The sequence below is a fragment of the Haematobia irritans genome, chromosome 1 (assembly GCF_050003625.1).
Source record: "Haematobia irritans isolate KBUSLIRL chromosome 1, ASM5000362v1, whole genome shotgun sequence".
NCBI lineage: Eukaryota > Metazoa > Arthropoda > Insecta > Diptera > Muscidae > Haematobia > Haematobia irritans.
This window is the reverse complement of record NC_134397.1, coordinates 250,679,216-250,697,133: the sequence shown is the minus strand read 5'-3', so window position 1 is coordinate 250,697,133 and position 17,918 is coordinate 250,679,216. Positions and strand designations below refer to the sequence as shown.

General features: G+C 29.6%; 2 protein-coding genes across 2 annotated transcripts in view; one reads left to right on the top strand and one right to left on the bottom strand.

Annotated features, from left to right (window-relative positions):
• LOC142220038 (fatty-acid amide hydrolase 2-A) overlaps positions 1–17,074 on the bottom strand; it is a 67,669-nt gene extending 50,595 nt beyond the window's left edge. Inside the window, exon 1 of the mRNA XM_075288895.1 lies at positions 16,727–17,074. Within this exon, the coding sequence (XP_075145010.1) occupies positions 16,727–16,821 (95 nt within the window). The 5' untranslated portion in view covers positions 16,822–17,074. The remainder of the gene's footprint in view (positions 1–16,726) is intronic.
• LOC142220028 (succinyl-CoA:glutarate CoA-transferase) lies at positions 13,145–14,817 on the top strand. The gene has a single exon (XM_075288886.1). The coding sequence runs from the start codon at positions 13,398–13,400 to the stop codon at positions 14,712–14,714; it is 1,317 nt and encodes a 438-aa protein (XP_075145001.1). The 5' UTR covers positions 13,145–13,397; the 3' UTR covers positions 14,715–14,817.
• Positions 17,075–17,918: the final 844 nt, after the last annotated feature.

Sequence of the window (17,918 nt, the reverse complement as noted above, 5' to 3'; positions counted from 1 at the left end):
AATAAAATTTTAACCAAACTTTTCTATAGAAATAAAATTTTAACCAAAATTTTCTATAGAAATAAAATTTTGGCAAAATTTTCTATAGAAATAAAATATTCTACAGAAATAAAATTTTCCATAGAAAGTTTTTATAGAAAATGTGACCATTTTTATTTCTATATTATTTTCTACAAAAATAACATTTTGAAAAAATTTTCTAGAAATAAAATGTGACAAAATTTTCTATAGTATTGTCAAGAAAAATTATAGATAAAAAATTTTGAAAAAAATTTCTATAGAAATAAAATTTTGACAAAAATTTGTATAGATATAAAATTATTGCAATATTTTCTATAGAAATAGAAATAAATATAGAAATAAAATATTCTACAGAAATAAAATCTTGACAAAATTGTCAATAGATTTAAAATTTGACAAAATGTTCTATAGATAAAATTTTCTACAGAAATTTTCTATAGAAATAAAATTTTGAAAAAATTTTCTACAGAAATAAAATTTTGACAAAATTTTCTAAAGAAATAAAAATTTGACCAAATGTTTCCATAGAAATAAAATTTTTACGAGTATTTTCTATAGAAATAACATTTTGACAAAACTTTCTACAGAAATAAAATTGTGACAAAATTTGTCAAAAAAAAATTTATGGATAAAAAATTTTGACAAAATTTTCTATAGAAATAAAATTTTGACAAAAATTTTCTATCGAAATAAAATGTTGACCAAATATTTATAAGAACCAAATTGTGACAACATTTTCTACAGATATAAAATGTTGACAAAATTTTCTATAGAAATAAAATTTTGACAAAATTTTCTATAGAAATAAAATTTTGACAAAATTTTCTATAGAAATAAAATTTTGACAAAATTTTCTACAGAAATAAAATTTTGACAAAATTTTCTATAGAAATAAAATTTTGCCAAAACTTTCTATAGAAATAAAATTTTGACAAATTTTGCTATAGAAATAAAATTTTGACTAAATTTTCTATAGAAATAAAATTTTGACAAAATTTTCCATTGATAAAATTTTCTACAGGAATAAAATTTTGACAAAATTTTCTATAGAAATAAAATTTTGACAAAATTTTTTATAGAAATAAAATTTTGACAAAATTTTCTAAAGAAATAAAGTTTTGACAAAATTTTCTATAGAAATAAAATTTTGACAAAATTTTCTATAGAAATAAAATTTTGACAAAATTTTCCATAGATAAAATTTTGTACAGAAATAAAATTTTGAAAAAATTTTCTATAGAAATAAAATTTTGATAAAAACTTCTAAAGATTTAAAATTTGGCAAAACTTCTATAGGTATAAAATTTTGACAAAATTTTCTATAGAAATAAAATTTGTACAAAATTTTCTATAAATATATAATTTAACAAAATTTTCTATAGTTTTAAAATTTGACAAAATTTTTATAGATATACAATTTTAACCAAAATGTTCTATAGAAATAAAATTTTGATAAAATTTTCTATAGAAATAAAATTTTTACAAAATTTTCTATAGAAATAAAATATTGACCAAAATTTCTATAGGTATAAAATTTTGACCAAAATTTTCTATAAAAATAAAAGTTTGACCAATATTTTCTGTAGAAATAAAATTTTGACAAAATTTTCTATAGAAATAAAATTTTGACAAAGTCTTCTATAGATTTAAAATTTTTGCAAAACTTCTACACGGATGAAAAAGACTGTTTTTCATATGTTTGGCTATAAACATTATATGTTTGGAACACAAATTTTTAAACACAATATTTTTGAGTGCAAGCATATAATGTTCATAAACTAGCATAACATGTTTGGGACATATATGTTAATATGTTAGAACATATTATGTTTGGGACATAAAATGTTTGTAAATATAATATGCTTGGATGCAAACATATATTAATTTAGAAATAGCCTATAAACATATATGTGTTTAGTAGCTCGGAGCGCTATTTAACAGGGAGCGATATTGAATTAAGTTGGTGGTTGTTGCTTGTTATTACAAAATCAACATTTTATTTTTCCTTGGGCAATTGATCAGCTACTTCTTTGATCCTTACAAACTGTGTGGTCCGCTGTTCGAATCCCCGTCCGGCAAAAGGTAAAATTAAAATAAAAATAAAAAATCATAAAATTGAATAATTTCTTCTACAATGTTTGTATTACAGAAAAAGGTGCTAAGAACTAAAAAATCTCGTGGAAGTGAGAAAGATGTCGGGGAATATACAATTGGGCAGAAACAAAATTTTGAGCATTCAGGTCGAAAACCTATGTTGTTAGCACCTATATTACCTGTTTATTTTCATAATTCATTATGATTGTAAATATATATATAAATAAATAAATAAAATTTTGAGAATTTTTTTTAAGCATATAATAATTTTGGGTGCAAAATGCTTCCAAACATATTATATGTTCACATAATAACACATTGTTTTTTGGAAGACAACATTATTGAATTTGGATGCAAAAATGCAAAATGTTTGGAACTTAGACTACCCAAATATATATTGTTTAGACCAATATGCTTTCAAACATATTATATATTGGAAGAGATCAAACATATAAATGTTTGGGCAATACCCAAAAATATATATGCTTGAAGCAAAATATGTTTGGGAGTATATGTTACAGAAGCGATTTTTTGTGAGCGTGTATAGATATACAATTTTGACTAAATTTTCTACAGAAATTTTCTATAGAAATAAAATTTGACAAAACTTTCTATAGATTTAAAATTTGAAAAAAATTTTATAGATATACAATTTTGATCAAAACGTTCTATAGAAATAAAATTTGTACAAAATTTTCTATAGATTTAAAATTTGACAAAATTTTCTATAGAAATAAAATTTGGCAAAATTTTCTACAGAAATAAAATTTTGAAAAAATTTTCTATAGAAATAAAATTGTGACAAAATCTTCTATAGATTTAAAATTTGACAAAACTTCTATAGATATAAAATTTTGATAAAATTTTCTACAGAAATTTTCTATAGAAATAAAATTTGTATAGTTTTAAAATTTGACAAAATTTTTATAGATATACAATTTCGACCAAAATGTGGTATAGAAATAAAATTTTGACAAAATTTTCTATAGAAATAAAATTTTTACAAAATTTTCTATAGAAATAAAATATTGACGAAAATTTCTATAGATATAAAATGTAGACCAAAATTTTGTATAAAAATAAAATTTTGACCAATATTCTCTGTAGAAATAAAATTTTGACAAAATATTCTATAGATAAAATTTTCTGCAGAAATAATATTTTGACAAAATTTTCTATAGAAATAAAATTTTGACAAAGTCTTCTATAGATTTAAAATTTTACAAAACTTCTATAGATATAAAATTTTTACTAAATTTTCTACAGAAATTTTCTATAGAAATAAAATTTGTACAAAATTTTCTATACATTTTAAATGTGTATAAAATTTTCTATAGAAATAAAATTTGGCAACATTTTTATATATACAATATTGAACAAAATGTTCTATAGAAATAAAATGTTGACAAATTTGCAATAAGATCAAATTTTATTTTTTCTAATATAATTTGTTTAAGTTTAAGACAGTATAAAATTTTATTTGTCTAAAAATTTTTACCGTGTCCATAGTAGATATCTTCATATTTCAAGACTGGAATCTCATCATAGTTCTATGGCTAATCCTATGTTATTGCAGGTAATTTGTTTACAATAATCGGTTAAATTAACCACTGCACAATTGTGTAATTAATAATTACATACCTGCATTGATTTTAATTGTCATAAGCTAATTGTATCCATGTTATGAAGGATGTAACATTGGGCATGTAATATAGTGAGATTGTAATGCATGTTTCGGAATGCAAACGTCATTGATTTGATGAACACATAGCTATAAACTTAAATAGTAATTATTGACATGGTTTGACCTATTTTAATATATGTGCTGGAGATTCAAAATTGTACATGACATTTATACAATTTGTTGAACATTTCCTTGTGGTAAAAAAAACATTATCTCAAAACTTATTGACCAAAATCCTGTTTCTTTTGTACTATTAACTGTAAAACCGAAAAAAAAGATAATGTTTTTTTTTGGGAAGTGCCCTAAAATAACATATGGCAAACATATCCAGAGAATTAAGATTCAACTATAACCAATTACTCAATTTAAAAATGTAATTTATTACAAAATTACTAAAATTATGCGTGATGTCTATAGCTCCCATTTATTACACATTCTCTGAAGAGAATTCATTATTCTTAAATTAAAGATTTTGGTTTTATTTAAGATTTTATTATAACCTGTTTAAGAACACAATGGACAAATAATCAATCCTTTGTGTTCATTTGTGGGCTTAATAACATCAATTTGGAAAAACCAACGTTGAGTGAAGTTCAAGGTTCGTCGGGGACAAAGGCATCTTTACTCAGTGAGCAAACAAAAGTACGGAAATCATAAGAACTGGAAATTACATTTTAATTTGAAATAGGGGGTTTTCACAAATAAATGACACACATTCATAATGTGTTGGAAGGAAATTACAGAATAAATGTTTTTAATTGGATTTATTTCATCGAATTTAGATTTACAAAGAAGGGCATTGTTAAAGATTGTTATAGGAATTAACATTTTTGGGAAAATAAAATATTGACTATGACTTTTTAAATTTATATTACACTAGCGTAACCCGGCCCGCTTCGCTGCGCCTTCCGAAGCGTATTTGCAGGAATATTTTGCGTTAACTTAGTCAACTATATCCTTCGTGCTGAAAACAAATTCGAAAAGATTTGAATTCTTTTAAACAAATCGGACTACTTGATTCTTCGTTTATAGGTACAAATACGGCGGGAGAGGGTGTACCTTCTTCTATATTTCTTGTGAATTTTAAGTGTGGTTTGTCAAGGAAAGTTATCCTTCTCCTCAACATATCTGAAAATTAAGCACTATATTATAATAACATACAAAGAATTACTGTTTCCCATCCAATAAATCGGAAAAAGCAAACATTTGCTAAAATGTTGGAAAATGATGCACCCTCTATGTTGGCTGCCAATTTCATGTAAATTTAAGTTCTTTACTAAAAAGAAGTCTGGCAGAAGCCTGTGCAAAAATCATAAAATTATGTACCGAGTTCCCATTTACGGACAACCCTCTACCTTCAATTTAAGAAAAAAAAAACGGACAGAAGGGAACCCTACCCCCACCTTCGCACCACCCCGACCTGATATCGGACTATCACGTACCCTATATTAATTTCACAACTACTCAATGGTCCCTACAAATTCTATCGAAGTAAATCGACAAAGTTTATTTCAATTTTCCCCTTCCCCAACCAGATATCGAAAAATCATATACTAATTTAAAAATCATGTATAAATTGAATCACCTCCCCCACGTTCTCTGTAAATTTCAAGTAGATCGGATATGTTTAAATTTTGCTCTATTGTTTTAAAGGGACGTCACTTTCCGCGATACAATATCGACAAACACCGTAGTGAATAGCACCCCTAACCTTCCCTGAAAATTCTTGAAATTTTCCTTCAAGTGTGGGGCAAGGAAGGTTGCCTCTTCGTTCATAACCTTCCCCCACTGCCTATGTAAATTTCAAGAAAACTTAAGAATTGTTGTTTTTTTGCAGTTTTAGAGTCCTCCCCGACTAAATATCGAAAAGTGATGTAGCGTATCTTTTGTAAACGTCCCAGAAAATGTCAAGCAAATTATAATCCTAAAAGGGCGGCCTCTCTTCCGTCCAAATATCACAAAATCAAGTATAAACTATTAATATCGTAACCTCTTCCCAGTCCGCTGTAAATTTCAAGTAACTCGGTAAAGTTTAATTGTTTCTCTGAATGTACTTAAGAGAAGCGGATGTCTCCCTAAGCCCTTTTATTTTTATTAAAATATTAAGAAACTGATATAAATTTCATAACCCATTTTTTTCGGTAAAATTTTCCGTCGGGGGAGTTTAGTTTTGTTTGTACTTTAAAAAAAAATCGGGCAAAGGGGTGGTCCCCCTCCCCGACCAAATATCGAAAAATAATGTAGCGGACTTTTGTCTAGATGCCAACCCCAACATTCAATGAAAATTTCAAGCAAATCGCATAATTTTGTTCCAAGTTTCAAAAAGTAGGGCAAGGGGGAGGTCCCCCTCCCCATCCACATATGAAATCATCGGGTACCCCATATTAATTCCATAACCTCACCACATGTTCTCTGTAAATCTCAGATAATTTAGAGAATTTTAGCCTTTTAACTGTACTTTAAAAAAAGTCGAACAAAGGGGAGGCCCCCCTCCGCCACCAAATATCGAAATAAAAAGTAGCGGATCTTTGTCTAGATGCCAACCCCAATCTTAAATGAAAATTTCAAGGAAATCGGTCAACTTTGGTCCAATTTTCAAAAAGTCCGACGGAGGGGAGGTCCCCCTCCGCGACCAGGTGTCAAAAAATGAGGTACCCTATTTTCACCACATGAACGCCCTCTACGATCTCTGAAAGTTTCAAGTAAATCGGTTCAGCCGTTTCGGAGCCAACTCGGAACATACAAACAAACAAACAAATAAACAAACTTAGATTGAATTATATATATATATATATATATATATATATATATATATATATATATATATATATATATATATATATATATATATATATATATATATATATATATATATATATATATATATATATATATATATATATAAAAGTAATTAGGCCGACAAGCTTATTGTATTTGTCGTCGCCGAAAAAATGTTTCGCCCACCGCCTACCGCTATGGTTATATTTACACACTAAGTACTTTTAATTTTGTTTCCCACAGTCAAAGAGTGGAAATTTTCTTTAACGTCTGTTAGCTACTTTAAAATAATTTTGTTACACGGAATCGATACGATAATCCTTTCCATCCAAACCCACTTTTTTTAGCGTTGTCATGTATCAAATATAATAGTTTCCTTTGAAAAGTCTTCGTCGTAGCGAGTTACTCGATAATATATAGAATTTAGGGGGTTTAATGATAGATATTCTCCTAAGCAAATCACTTCAACCAGTATGCTTCTCGAAGATAAATTTAAAGATTCTACCTGCCCAGCACGTACCCAGTGAAATCAAGTTTGTTTCAAGTATTTCAGTTTTTAAGGTAAGAATAAAGGAATTTTTGAAAACCAAAGTCGATGAGCTCCTAATATAATTGTAGTTGTATCTTTGAGTTTTTTTATTTTTAATACATTTAAATCAAAGTTTATATAACATGTTGCCAACGAGCCTCTACAATGCCTTAATGGCGCTGAGGCCATACTATGAAATTTGTAAATTTATAACGTTTAACAAACAAAAAAAAACAATAAAATAAATATAAAACACTATAGTAGATTCTGGATTCAAAAGAACCAATTTTTATGTATTTTAGAGAAACCATTAACATCTCGCATAAGCGTGCAAGAAAATGATGTAAAACGTCTTGATTTGAAATCTGAAATATGTAGATCTTTACAACCATTATTCCAATGATTAGAAGAAAAAATTTTGAAATTTTGATGGCAAAAAAATGATAACACCAAATTAAGCACATCTAATTGTGGTTCTGAAAAACCAACAGAATCTTGACCCCAAATCGGAGGGCATGTTTATAAGGAGGATATATTAAAATCTGTACCCATACACAATAACACCTACCTATGGTCCTGGAATTTCAATCAAGTTGGATAAAAACTACGCTTTGTAGAAGCCCAAGAAGTAAACTCGGAAGACCGGTCTAACAGGTTGGCTGATAAGTCCCCGGTTAACAAAGAAAAACACATTTTTTTTGTCAAACTTCGTTTTTATTATTCAACATAGTTCCCTTCAAGAGCGATACAACGATTATAACGACCTTCCAAATTTTTTTATATCATTTTGGTAGTACTCCTTCGGTTTTGCCTCAAAATAGGCCTCAGTTTCGGCGATCACCTATTCATAACAGCCAAATTTTTTCCCTGCGAGCATCCTTTTGAGGTCTGAGAACAAGAAAAAGTCGCTGGGGGCCAGATCTGGAGAATAGGGTGGGTGGGAAAGCAGTTCGAAGCCCAATTCATGATTTTTTGCCATCGTTCTCAATGACTTGTGGCACGGTGCGTTGTCTTGGTGGAACAACACTTTTTTCTTCTTCATATGGGGCCGTTTTGCTGCGATTTCGACCTTCAAACGCTCCAATAACGCCATATAATAGTCACTGTTGATGGTTTTTCCCTTCTAAAGATAATCGATAAAAATTATTCCATGCGCATCCCAGAAAACAGAGGCCATTACTTTTCCAGCGGACTTTTGAGTCTTTCCACGCTTCAGAGACGGTTCACCGGTCGCTGTCCACTCAGCCGACTGTCGATTGGACTCAGGAGTGTAGTGATGGAGCCATGCTTCATCCATTGTCACATATCGATGGAAAAACTCGGGTGTATTACGAGTTAACAGCTGCAAACACCGCTCAGAATCATCAACACATTCTTGTTTTTGGTCAAATGTGAACTCGCGCGGCCCCCATTTTGCACAGAGCTTCCGCATATCCAAATATTGATGAATGATATGACCAACACGTTCCTTTGATATCTTTAAGGCCTCAAAATCATTTTGTGGATTTTTTTGATGTTTTCGTCGGTAACCACCTCTTTCGGGCGTCCACTGCGTTCACCGTCCTCCGTGCTCATTTCACCACGCTTGAATGTTGCATACCAATGAATTATTGTTGATTTCCCTGGGGCAGAGTCCGGAAACTCATTATCAAGCCAAGTTTTTGTTTCCACCGTATTTTTTCCCTTCAGAAAACAGTATTTTATCAAAACACGAAATTCCTTTTATTCCATTTTTTTCACAATAACAAAAGTTGCTTCACAAAAGACGCTCTATCTCACAAACTAATTGCCTTACAGAAGTCAAATTTTGACACGAATCATTTGAAGGTTGGTACTATATAAAAATAATATGCATTTAATACTAGCGACGCCATCTATGTGTCAGACCGGGGACTTATCAGCCAACCTGTTATATGGGGGCTATACCAAAACATGGACCCATGCACATCAATTTCTGAAACCCTATGTATGGTCCTAACAAACCTGTAGATTTCAAATTTCAGGCAATTTGGATAAAAACTATGGATTCTAGAAGCCCAAGAAGTAAAATCGGGAGATCGTTCTATATGGGGGCTATACCAAAACATTGACCGATACATACCATTTTGGCACACCTATTTGTGGTCATAAAATACCTCTACATTTCCAATTTCAGGCAAATTGGATAAAAACTATGGATTCTAGAAGCCCAAGAAGCAAAATCGGGAAATCGGTCCATATGGGGGCTATACCAAAACATGGACCGATAGGCACCATTTTCGGTGCACTTTTTTGATGGTTCTAAAATACCTCTAGATTTCCAATTTCAGGCAAATTGTATAAAAACTACGTTTTATAAGTCCAAGACCCCAAATCGGGAGGTCGGTTTATATGGGGGCTATATCAAATCCTGGACCGATATAGCCCATCATCGAACTTGACCTGCCTGCAAACAAAAGCCCAATCTGTGCCAAATTGCCGGACGATAGCTCCATTGTTGAAAGCTGTGGCGTGATCACAACAGACAGAGAGACGGACATGATTATATCGTCTTAGAATTTCTCCCTGATCATCACCATTATATGGTGGTGGGTATAAATCTGGGTTACTCAGCAAAATATTTTAAGGATTTTGATTAGATTAGGTATATTTTCATACACTTGTTTAATCCATTTGTACTTCACTGTTTTATGTGACATTTTAAAAATATCAAGGCATCCAAATTTTTATCAGATTATATTGCGATCTTGAAATATTTTCGCCATTTATCATTGCTTATGGTTTTATGTGGCACGAATTTCATTTCATATGAACACATTGTTCAAAAGAGGACCTTATCGTTAACTTTGGCTTTTGATGAATTTGTGCTTATTATAATATACCTCATGTATAATAGATTCTTACTCAAGGTGTAACATAAATGTTTATTAACTCAATCTGTCGGTTATGAGATCTAAGAGCCGTTTGCATTGAATGAAAACTTCAATTTATTAATAAATAATGCTCAAAAGACACAAATTGGAATTATTTTTTCGGGATCCCGAAAAATCCCGGGATTTAAAATGAAAAATTCCGGGATTAATCCCGTCCCTAAATGACAGACCTACTGCCAACATAATGACATGATGTTTGCGTCGATGTGTCTCTCAAATATATACGACATGTTGAGTCGGAAAATATCAATAACATAAATATCAAAAACCACAAAAACAATTTAAAAACAATGATAGCAAATTGAAATATAATGTGTGTGGATGTTAAAGCGAATATTTATTGCGGTTTGTTTAACCATAGTACTGATGTTTTAGGTTTGACAGAAAACGCTAATTTTTCTCCAAGCCCTTTACACTGACATTTGTTCTCTTATATTCAGAGCAAGATACAGACCTGATCTTGTTGTACACTGATTATAGCAGATAGACGGACAACCCCAGATCGTCTTGAAAATTTTTCTCGAATTCTCACTATGAGTCGCTGACATGTTGATGACAAACTTGCCAAAAATTTACCCAACTTAAGCTACACAAAATTGTTCAACGTTAAATTTTATACTCAATGACTTGTGCATTTTTATCTTTAATTTTTGTATTGTAGGTTCGTCATCAACGTTGCCACAATGAATTTTTATTTTGGACCAAATTTTTCCGAAATTCGTACCAGGTGATCATTTTTCCAAATTAAATTAAAATACTTTACAAGTTAAAATGTTTTCAAAATTTTACTGCGATAGAAAACTTTATAAAATTTTTAATTCTATTGAACATTTTTATTTCTATAGAAAATTTTGTCAAAATGTTATTTCTATAGAAAATTTTGTCAAAATTTTATTTCTATAGAAAATTTTATCAAAATTTTATTTTTATAATAAATTTTGTCAAAATTTTATTTCTATAGAAAATTTTGCCAAAATTTTATTTTTTAGAAAATTTTGTCACAACTTTATTTATATAGAAAGTTTTATTAAAATTTTATTTCTATACAAAATTTTTTTTTAAATTTTATTTTTATAGAAAATTTTGTCAAAATTTTATTTTTATAGAAAATTTTGTCAAATTTTATTTATATAGAAAATTTTGTCAACATTTTATTTCTATAGAAAATGTTGTCAAAATTTTATTTCTATAGCAAATTTTGTCAAAATTTTATTTCTATTTAAAATTTTGTAAACATTTTATTTCTATTGAAAATTTTGTAAAAATTTTATTTCTATTGAAAATTTTGTAAAAATTTTATTTCTATAGAAAATTTTGTCAAAATTTTATTCCTATAGAAACTTTTGTCAAAATTTTATTTCTATAGAAAATTTTGTCAAAATTTTATTTTTATAGAAAATTTTGTAAAAATTTTATTTCTATTGAAAATTTTGACAAAATTTTATTTCTATTGAAAATTTTATTATTCTATTGAATATTTTTATTTCTATAGAAAATGTTGTCAAAATTTTATTTCTATAAAAAATTTTTTTAAAATATCAACAACAAACACAAAATTTTAATTTTATAGAATATTTTGTCAAAATTTTATTTCTATGGAAAATTTTGTCAAAATTTTATTTCTATAGAAAATTCTGTAAAAATTTTATTTCTATTGAAAATTTTGACAAAATTTTATTTCTATTGAAAATTTTGTCAACATTTTATTTCTATGAAAATTTTGTCAAAATTTTATTTCTATAGAAAATTTTGTCAAAATTTTATTCCTATAGAAGATTTTGTCAAAATTTTATTTCTATAGAAAATTTTATCAAAATTTTATTTCAACATTTTATTTCTATAGACAATTTTTTGAAAATTTAATTTTTACAGAAAATTTTTTGAAAATTTTTACAAAATTTTATTTCTATAGAAAATTTGACAAAATCGTATTTCTATAGAAAATTTTGTCAACATTTTAGTTCATTAGAAATGTTTGTCAAAATTTCAATTCTATAGAAAAATTTTGTCAGAATTTCATTTCTTTAGGAAATGTAGCCAAAATTATATTTCTACAAAAAATTTTGTCAATATTTTATTTCTATAGCAAATTTATCAAATTTTTATTTCTACACTGAAAAAACAGTGAACCCACCAGGAAGAAAACTTTCGGTTAATTTTAGAAAATTTTGAATATTTGTAGAAAATTTTAACTAAACAGTATTACAAACATTGGCATCACGCCAATGTCATAAAAATAAATAAATATTTTTCGACAAATTCAAGAAAATGCATTAGACTTAACTAAGTTTTTCCACTTGTTAAAGAAAATTTTGTAGTTTGAAGGAAAAACTTAAAGTTCAAAATTGCAAGAATGTCTTTAGTGACACACGAAGTTCATGATGGACGCATTTTTGGTAAAATTTACAAATTTAAATAAATTCTGAACTATTTTGTGGAAGACACGAATTTAGGTAATCTTTATGCTTCATTTGAGTATATTTCTTTCCTCGGTTTTAGTTAATTTAACTAACGTACACAAAAAATTATTAGAGTAAAGGAAACTTTCTCCAAACATAATAATTCCATGAACTAAAATAAAGTTATATTGGCTTTAGTGAAATAGAGAGTTCACTTTTTTTGAGTGTATAAAAAAGTTATCACAAAATTTTATTTCTATTTAAAAATTTTACAAAATTTCTTCCTATATAACATTTTTGCATAATTTTGTATCTATACAAAATTATTTCTTTAAGTTTACTTCTGGACAAAATTTTATTTCTATAGAAATTTTTGTCAAAAATTTTCTATAGAAAATTTTGAAAAAGTTATCGATTTGACGAAAATGGACCAAAATCAACTAAATTCCATTTGGTCCGACCATCGGACCAAACTTAAAAATTAAAAATTTTTTGGACCAATTTTGGTCCGATCGGACCGAAATGGCAACCCTGTCCGTCATCCATTCATAAAATATTCTAATGACTACTGGAAAATAAGCTTCTTTGCTCCATTTAATGTTTGGCTGATTTTATTTAAGAGTGCGGTAGTTAAGAGAATTATCTGATCGGCCATTTTACCTGATCACCCAACACTCTCTTCATCTGAGTTAATATCGACTGCAGATAAATTTAATTGTTTGACATGAGTTTAGTTGCACGCTAAACATTGAACGAAGCACAGCTGCGATCGTAGGTACACGCAGTTTTGGAAAGAAGGGGGAAGACGGGGAAACGGTTATTATTTCGAAAAGAAACAACAGCAACATTAACAAAAGTTGCAAAACATTTTCATCGTGGCTGCCAACGAATAAAATAACACCTGATCGTATTAGCTTTCCTTCTCATTTATCTCAGCTGTAACCAGTTGTCACATTTACCTTTTCATTGATCGGTGAAAAATGTTCTCTCGTTGTCAAACACTCAATCGGCTAGTAGGTAAAAAGCTTTGTCGTCAGCCGTTGGCTTTTACACTTGCGTCAAAATGTTTAGCAACATCTTGCTCGAAAAATCGAATAACTGATCTACATCCCTTGAATGGAATAAAAATACTCGATCTTACGCGTATCGTTGCTGGACCCTACTGTACCATGCTTTTAGCCGATTTGGGTGCCGAGGTTTACAAAATCGAAAGACCCTATGCCGGTGGTGATGAATCTCGTAAATGGGGACCCCCATTTTTGGAGAAAAGTAAAGATGCCACCTACTTCATGGCTTCCAATCGCAACAAGAAAAGTGTGTGTATTGATTTGAAAAAGGGTAAAGATGTTATCTATGAATTGGCTAAGAAGTGTGATGTGTTGGTGGAAAATTATGTTCCAGGAAAATTAGATGAATTACAATTGGGTTATGATCAATTGAAGATGGTAGCACCACATCTTATCTATTGTTCCCTTACTGGCTATGGATCCAAGGGTCCCTATGCCAAACGGCCTGGTTATGATGTCATTGCTGCTTCTATGGGTGGTTTGTTGCACATAACAGGAGAACGTGAAGGACCTCCTAGCAAAGTTGGTGTGGCAGTTACCGATGTGGCTACTGGATTATATGCCCATGGGGCAATTTTAGCTGCCTTATTACAACGGCAACAAACGGGACGAGGTCAAAAAATCGATGTGAACCTGTTTTCTACTCAAGTCTCGATGCTTATAAATGTTGCTTCAAATTATCTAAATGCTGGTCTAGAAGCTCAACGATGGGGTACAGCCCATTCCAGTATAGTACCTTATCAAAGTTTTAAAACTCAAGACGGCTATCTAACCCTAGGTACTGGAAGTGACAAACAATTTCAAGAACTATGTGAACTTTTGAAACTTAATACATTAGCTCAAGATCCTAAGTTTAAAACTAACAAGGATCGTGTTCAGAATCGCAAGGAAATTGTCAACATTTTGGAGAAAATATTCTCTACAAAGACCTCTAAACAATGGATGGAATTATTTTGTACAGCTTCATTTCCTGTGGGACCGGTTAATAGTATACGGGAAGTATTTGAAGATGAGCACATCAAAGCCATTGAATTGGTTAAAACTTTACCTCACCACACAGATGGGGAAGTTAAGGTGGTAGGTCCACCCGTTGTATTTAGTGAATCGAAAAATGATGCTCGATCAGCTCCCCCGGTTTTGGGTCAACATACCGATGAAGTTCTAAGTGAAGTTTTAGGTTATACTTCCGATAAGATCAAAGATTTAAGAAATAAAAGAATTATTGAATAAAAATGATTTTTTAGAGATAAAGTATGAACTTTTTTTTTATAATTTTCCAATAAAGATATAGTTTTTATACGACTATTTTGTACTACCATTTTTACAATGAAAACATTTTGCAAGACGTATCCCTAGTGCTGGGTGTTCTATACCTACATACATTTCTGTGTAGCATTAGCTTCATTTGCACATTGAAAATTTTGTAAATCCCTAAAACCCTATTCATAAGGCCTGTATGCACCACCACTGGCGACAATTTTCCTTCCCATAAGAAATTTATAAATTTATTGCTTTTTATTCTAACAAAATTTTCGGTGGCGTTAAATTCAAGCTATTACGAGTATCAGCGTTGCCACAATGAATTTTTATTTTGGACCAACATTTTTCCAAAATTGGACCAAAATTCATACCAGCGGACCATTTTTCCAAATTAAATTAATATCATTTAAAAGTTAAAAAAATATATTTCTATAAAAAATTTTATTTCTGTAAAAATTATTATTGAAATCGATAGAAAATTTTGTCAAAATTTTTATTTGTATAGAAATTTTTGTCAACATTTTATTTCTATAGAAAATTTTGTCAAAATTTTTATTTCTATAGAAATTTTTGTCAAAATTTCATTTCTGTAAAAAATTTTGTCAAAATTTCATTTGTACAGAAAATTTTGTCAATTTCCTTTCTATAGAAAGTTTTGCAGTGAAACCACTTAGAAAAGTTTTGAAACCCTCAGAAATGTCACCAGTATTACACCAAAAACTTTTTGGTGTTCGGTCGAAGCAGGAATCAAACCCACGACCTTGTGTATGCAAGGCGGGCATGCTAACCATTGCACCACGGAGGCTCCCGGCGGCTAGTACTAATATTTTGCCTCCGGTGGCGGCGGCTTGACGGCTAAGCGGATATAAATTTGTCTATTGGGCGGCGGACAATTAACCATAATAAAATCAATTTGAAGTTTTCCAAATTACAATGAGATTAGTTGTACAACCAATATTTTTGATTAATTTCACTTTTCTTGTTTCCGATTGATTTTTGATGTCAATATAACATGATTTTTCAATATTCAACATTGGAGTCGAATAAAAGCATTTAATATGTTGTTATTTGTTGCGTTATTTCAAGAAAAAAGAATTTACACATGGCTATATAATAACAATGCCTTGTGTTGAGTTCAAAACATTGATTAGTGATGGCAACACTATCCCATTTTCCGCCAAGGGATTAGATTTTAATTTGACAAAACGTCGCTAGCCGTCACGGTATCAAACCGCGTATTTGGGGTTGAAAATTGAACTACATTGTACACTGCTTACAATTTTCCAAAATGCTTCGTTAAAAAAAAAACATAATAATAATGTGAAAAGGTGTGATTTTTAACTTCCATTTACGAAATTACAAACCCCCCTGTTCTCCTGTTAATAAAATATTAAACTTAAAATTTGGGAATATAGTTCTCTTTAATGAGAAGTTAAATTTGCAATTAGATTATATTCCGATTATATTTAAATTTAAAAATAAAATAAATTATTGCGATTCCGAATATCAAAAAAAAACAAAACTAACAATAACGTAATAAATCATTAGCGCCTAATCATGATCTTACTCGTATTAACCGTGCATTCGTCTGCTTTGGTATACATTTATATACACATTTAGTTCATAAAATCTTTTAGTCAAACTTGGAATAAGGAAAATATCATTGAGCTGTGGAAAATTTCGAAAAATAAATAACACCAAATATTTTTTTTTTAATACAACTTTTATTTCTCGCGATTCTTGAAGAGAAATTCATTAACTATCATTGGCAACTCTGGACAAATGTAAACAATGAGAAAAATAACTTTCACACAAATCGTTACAAAACACACTATGCATGAGAAACTCTCACGCACACAGAGCCACACAGAACCTGCACTTGACCCAATAAATGAATTGAATTATATCTGCATAACATTAACATATTCAATATCAATAAACATTTGAATATTTTTGCAATAAAAATTTTAAAGAATACTCACTCATGTAAGACATTGTCCAGTTGATATTTAGCATATTTCACTATGGACTTGATTATATGCAAAACTACAAAAAATGGTTTTGTAGCGAGAGACATGATTTTTTTTTGTATTCCAAATACTAGGAAATTAGTAAAAACAAAATCACTACAATTTCTACTTCTTTCAACACATCGAAGGCCAAAAACACTTTCTTGATTTTTGTGGTTTCACTAGTTTCTTTTATGATGATAATAAAAATGTTATTGTTTACAAATGACAAGAGAAACACAAAAAGAATTGTGGCAGACCCTCTAACAATACGCCGGCGAAACAACCTATGTGGTGCACTTGCACCAAACGACTGACTGATTGATTTCGGTTGAACATTGACCATACACCACTACACAAATATGCAACCACCCTCTACAGCATTGCTTGGGCCCTCACATCTATAGCCGGAGTATGATATACATATGAACAGTACGGATATGTTGGACAAATAAATGGAATACAAACAATTACGGGGGAGTAATGCATGTGTGACTCTCGTGATATATTTCTTGTGTTGCCCTCTCTTGTTTTATCAAAAATCGATGATCGCGAGAAATGAAACAGATGCTCAAACCAGTGTTGCCATGTTAGGGGTTTTCCCCCCCAAATTTAGGGGGTTTTTTCACGTTTAGGGGGATTTTTAGGGGTAAAATTTATTTGGGAGGATTTTTGGGGGTAAAAAATATTTCAGACCTTATAAAGTGGAGCAATTCTCAAGCAAATTCGGAACAATTCTAGCATGAGTTATGAGAAAAAACATGCGGAAAGTCAACAAGAACATCCTAAATACAAACAAGTATCCAATAGCATTATTTTCGTTATCTTTTTTAAACTCTTCTGTTGAAAGGGCATTTTTAATATTTGACAAAATTAAAAACAATCGCATTTTAACTTAGCAGCTGAAAGCTTTTTAAGAGTAAGCCCGCTTTTTAAATTGATATACATATTGCATTATTACATCCATAGAAAAAATAATTTCCTCAGGGATGAAATTTTAAACAAACGAAAATCTCTTTTGTTTTAAAGTATTTTCTTAAATAGCAAATTTTATTTTTTATTTACTTTAAACCAAAAAAAAAAAATTTAGCATCAAAAGAAAACTTAGTTTTTTTAAAATTTCGTTTCTCAGGAAAGAACTCTTCTTTCAGGATATATATTTGTG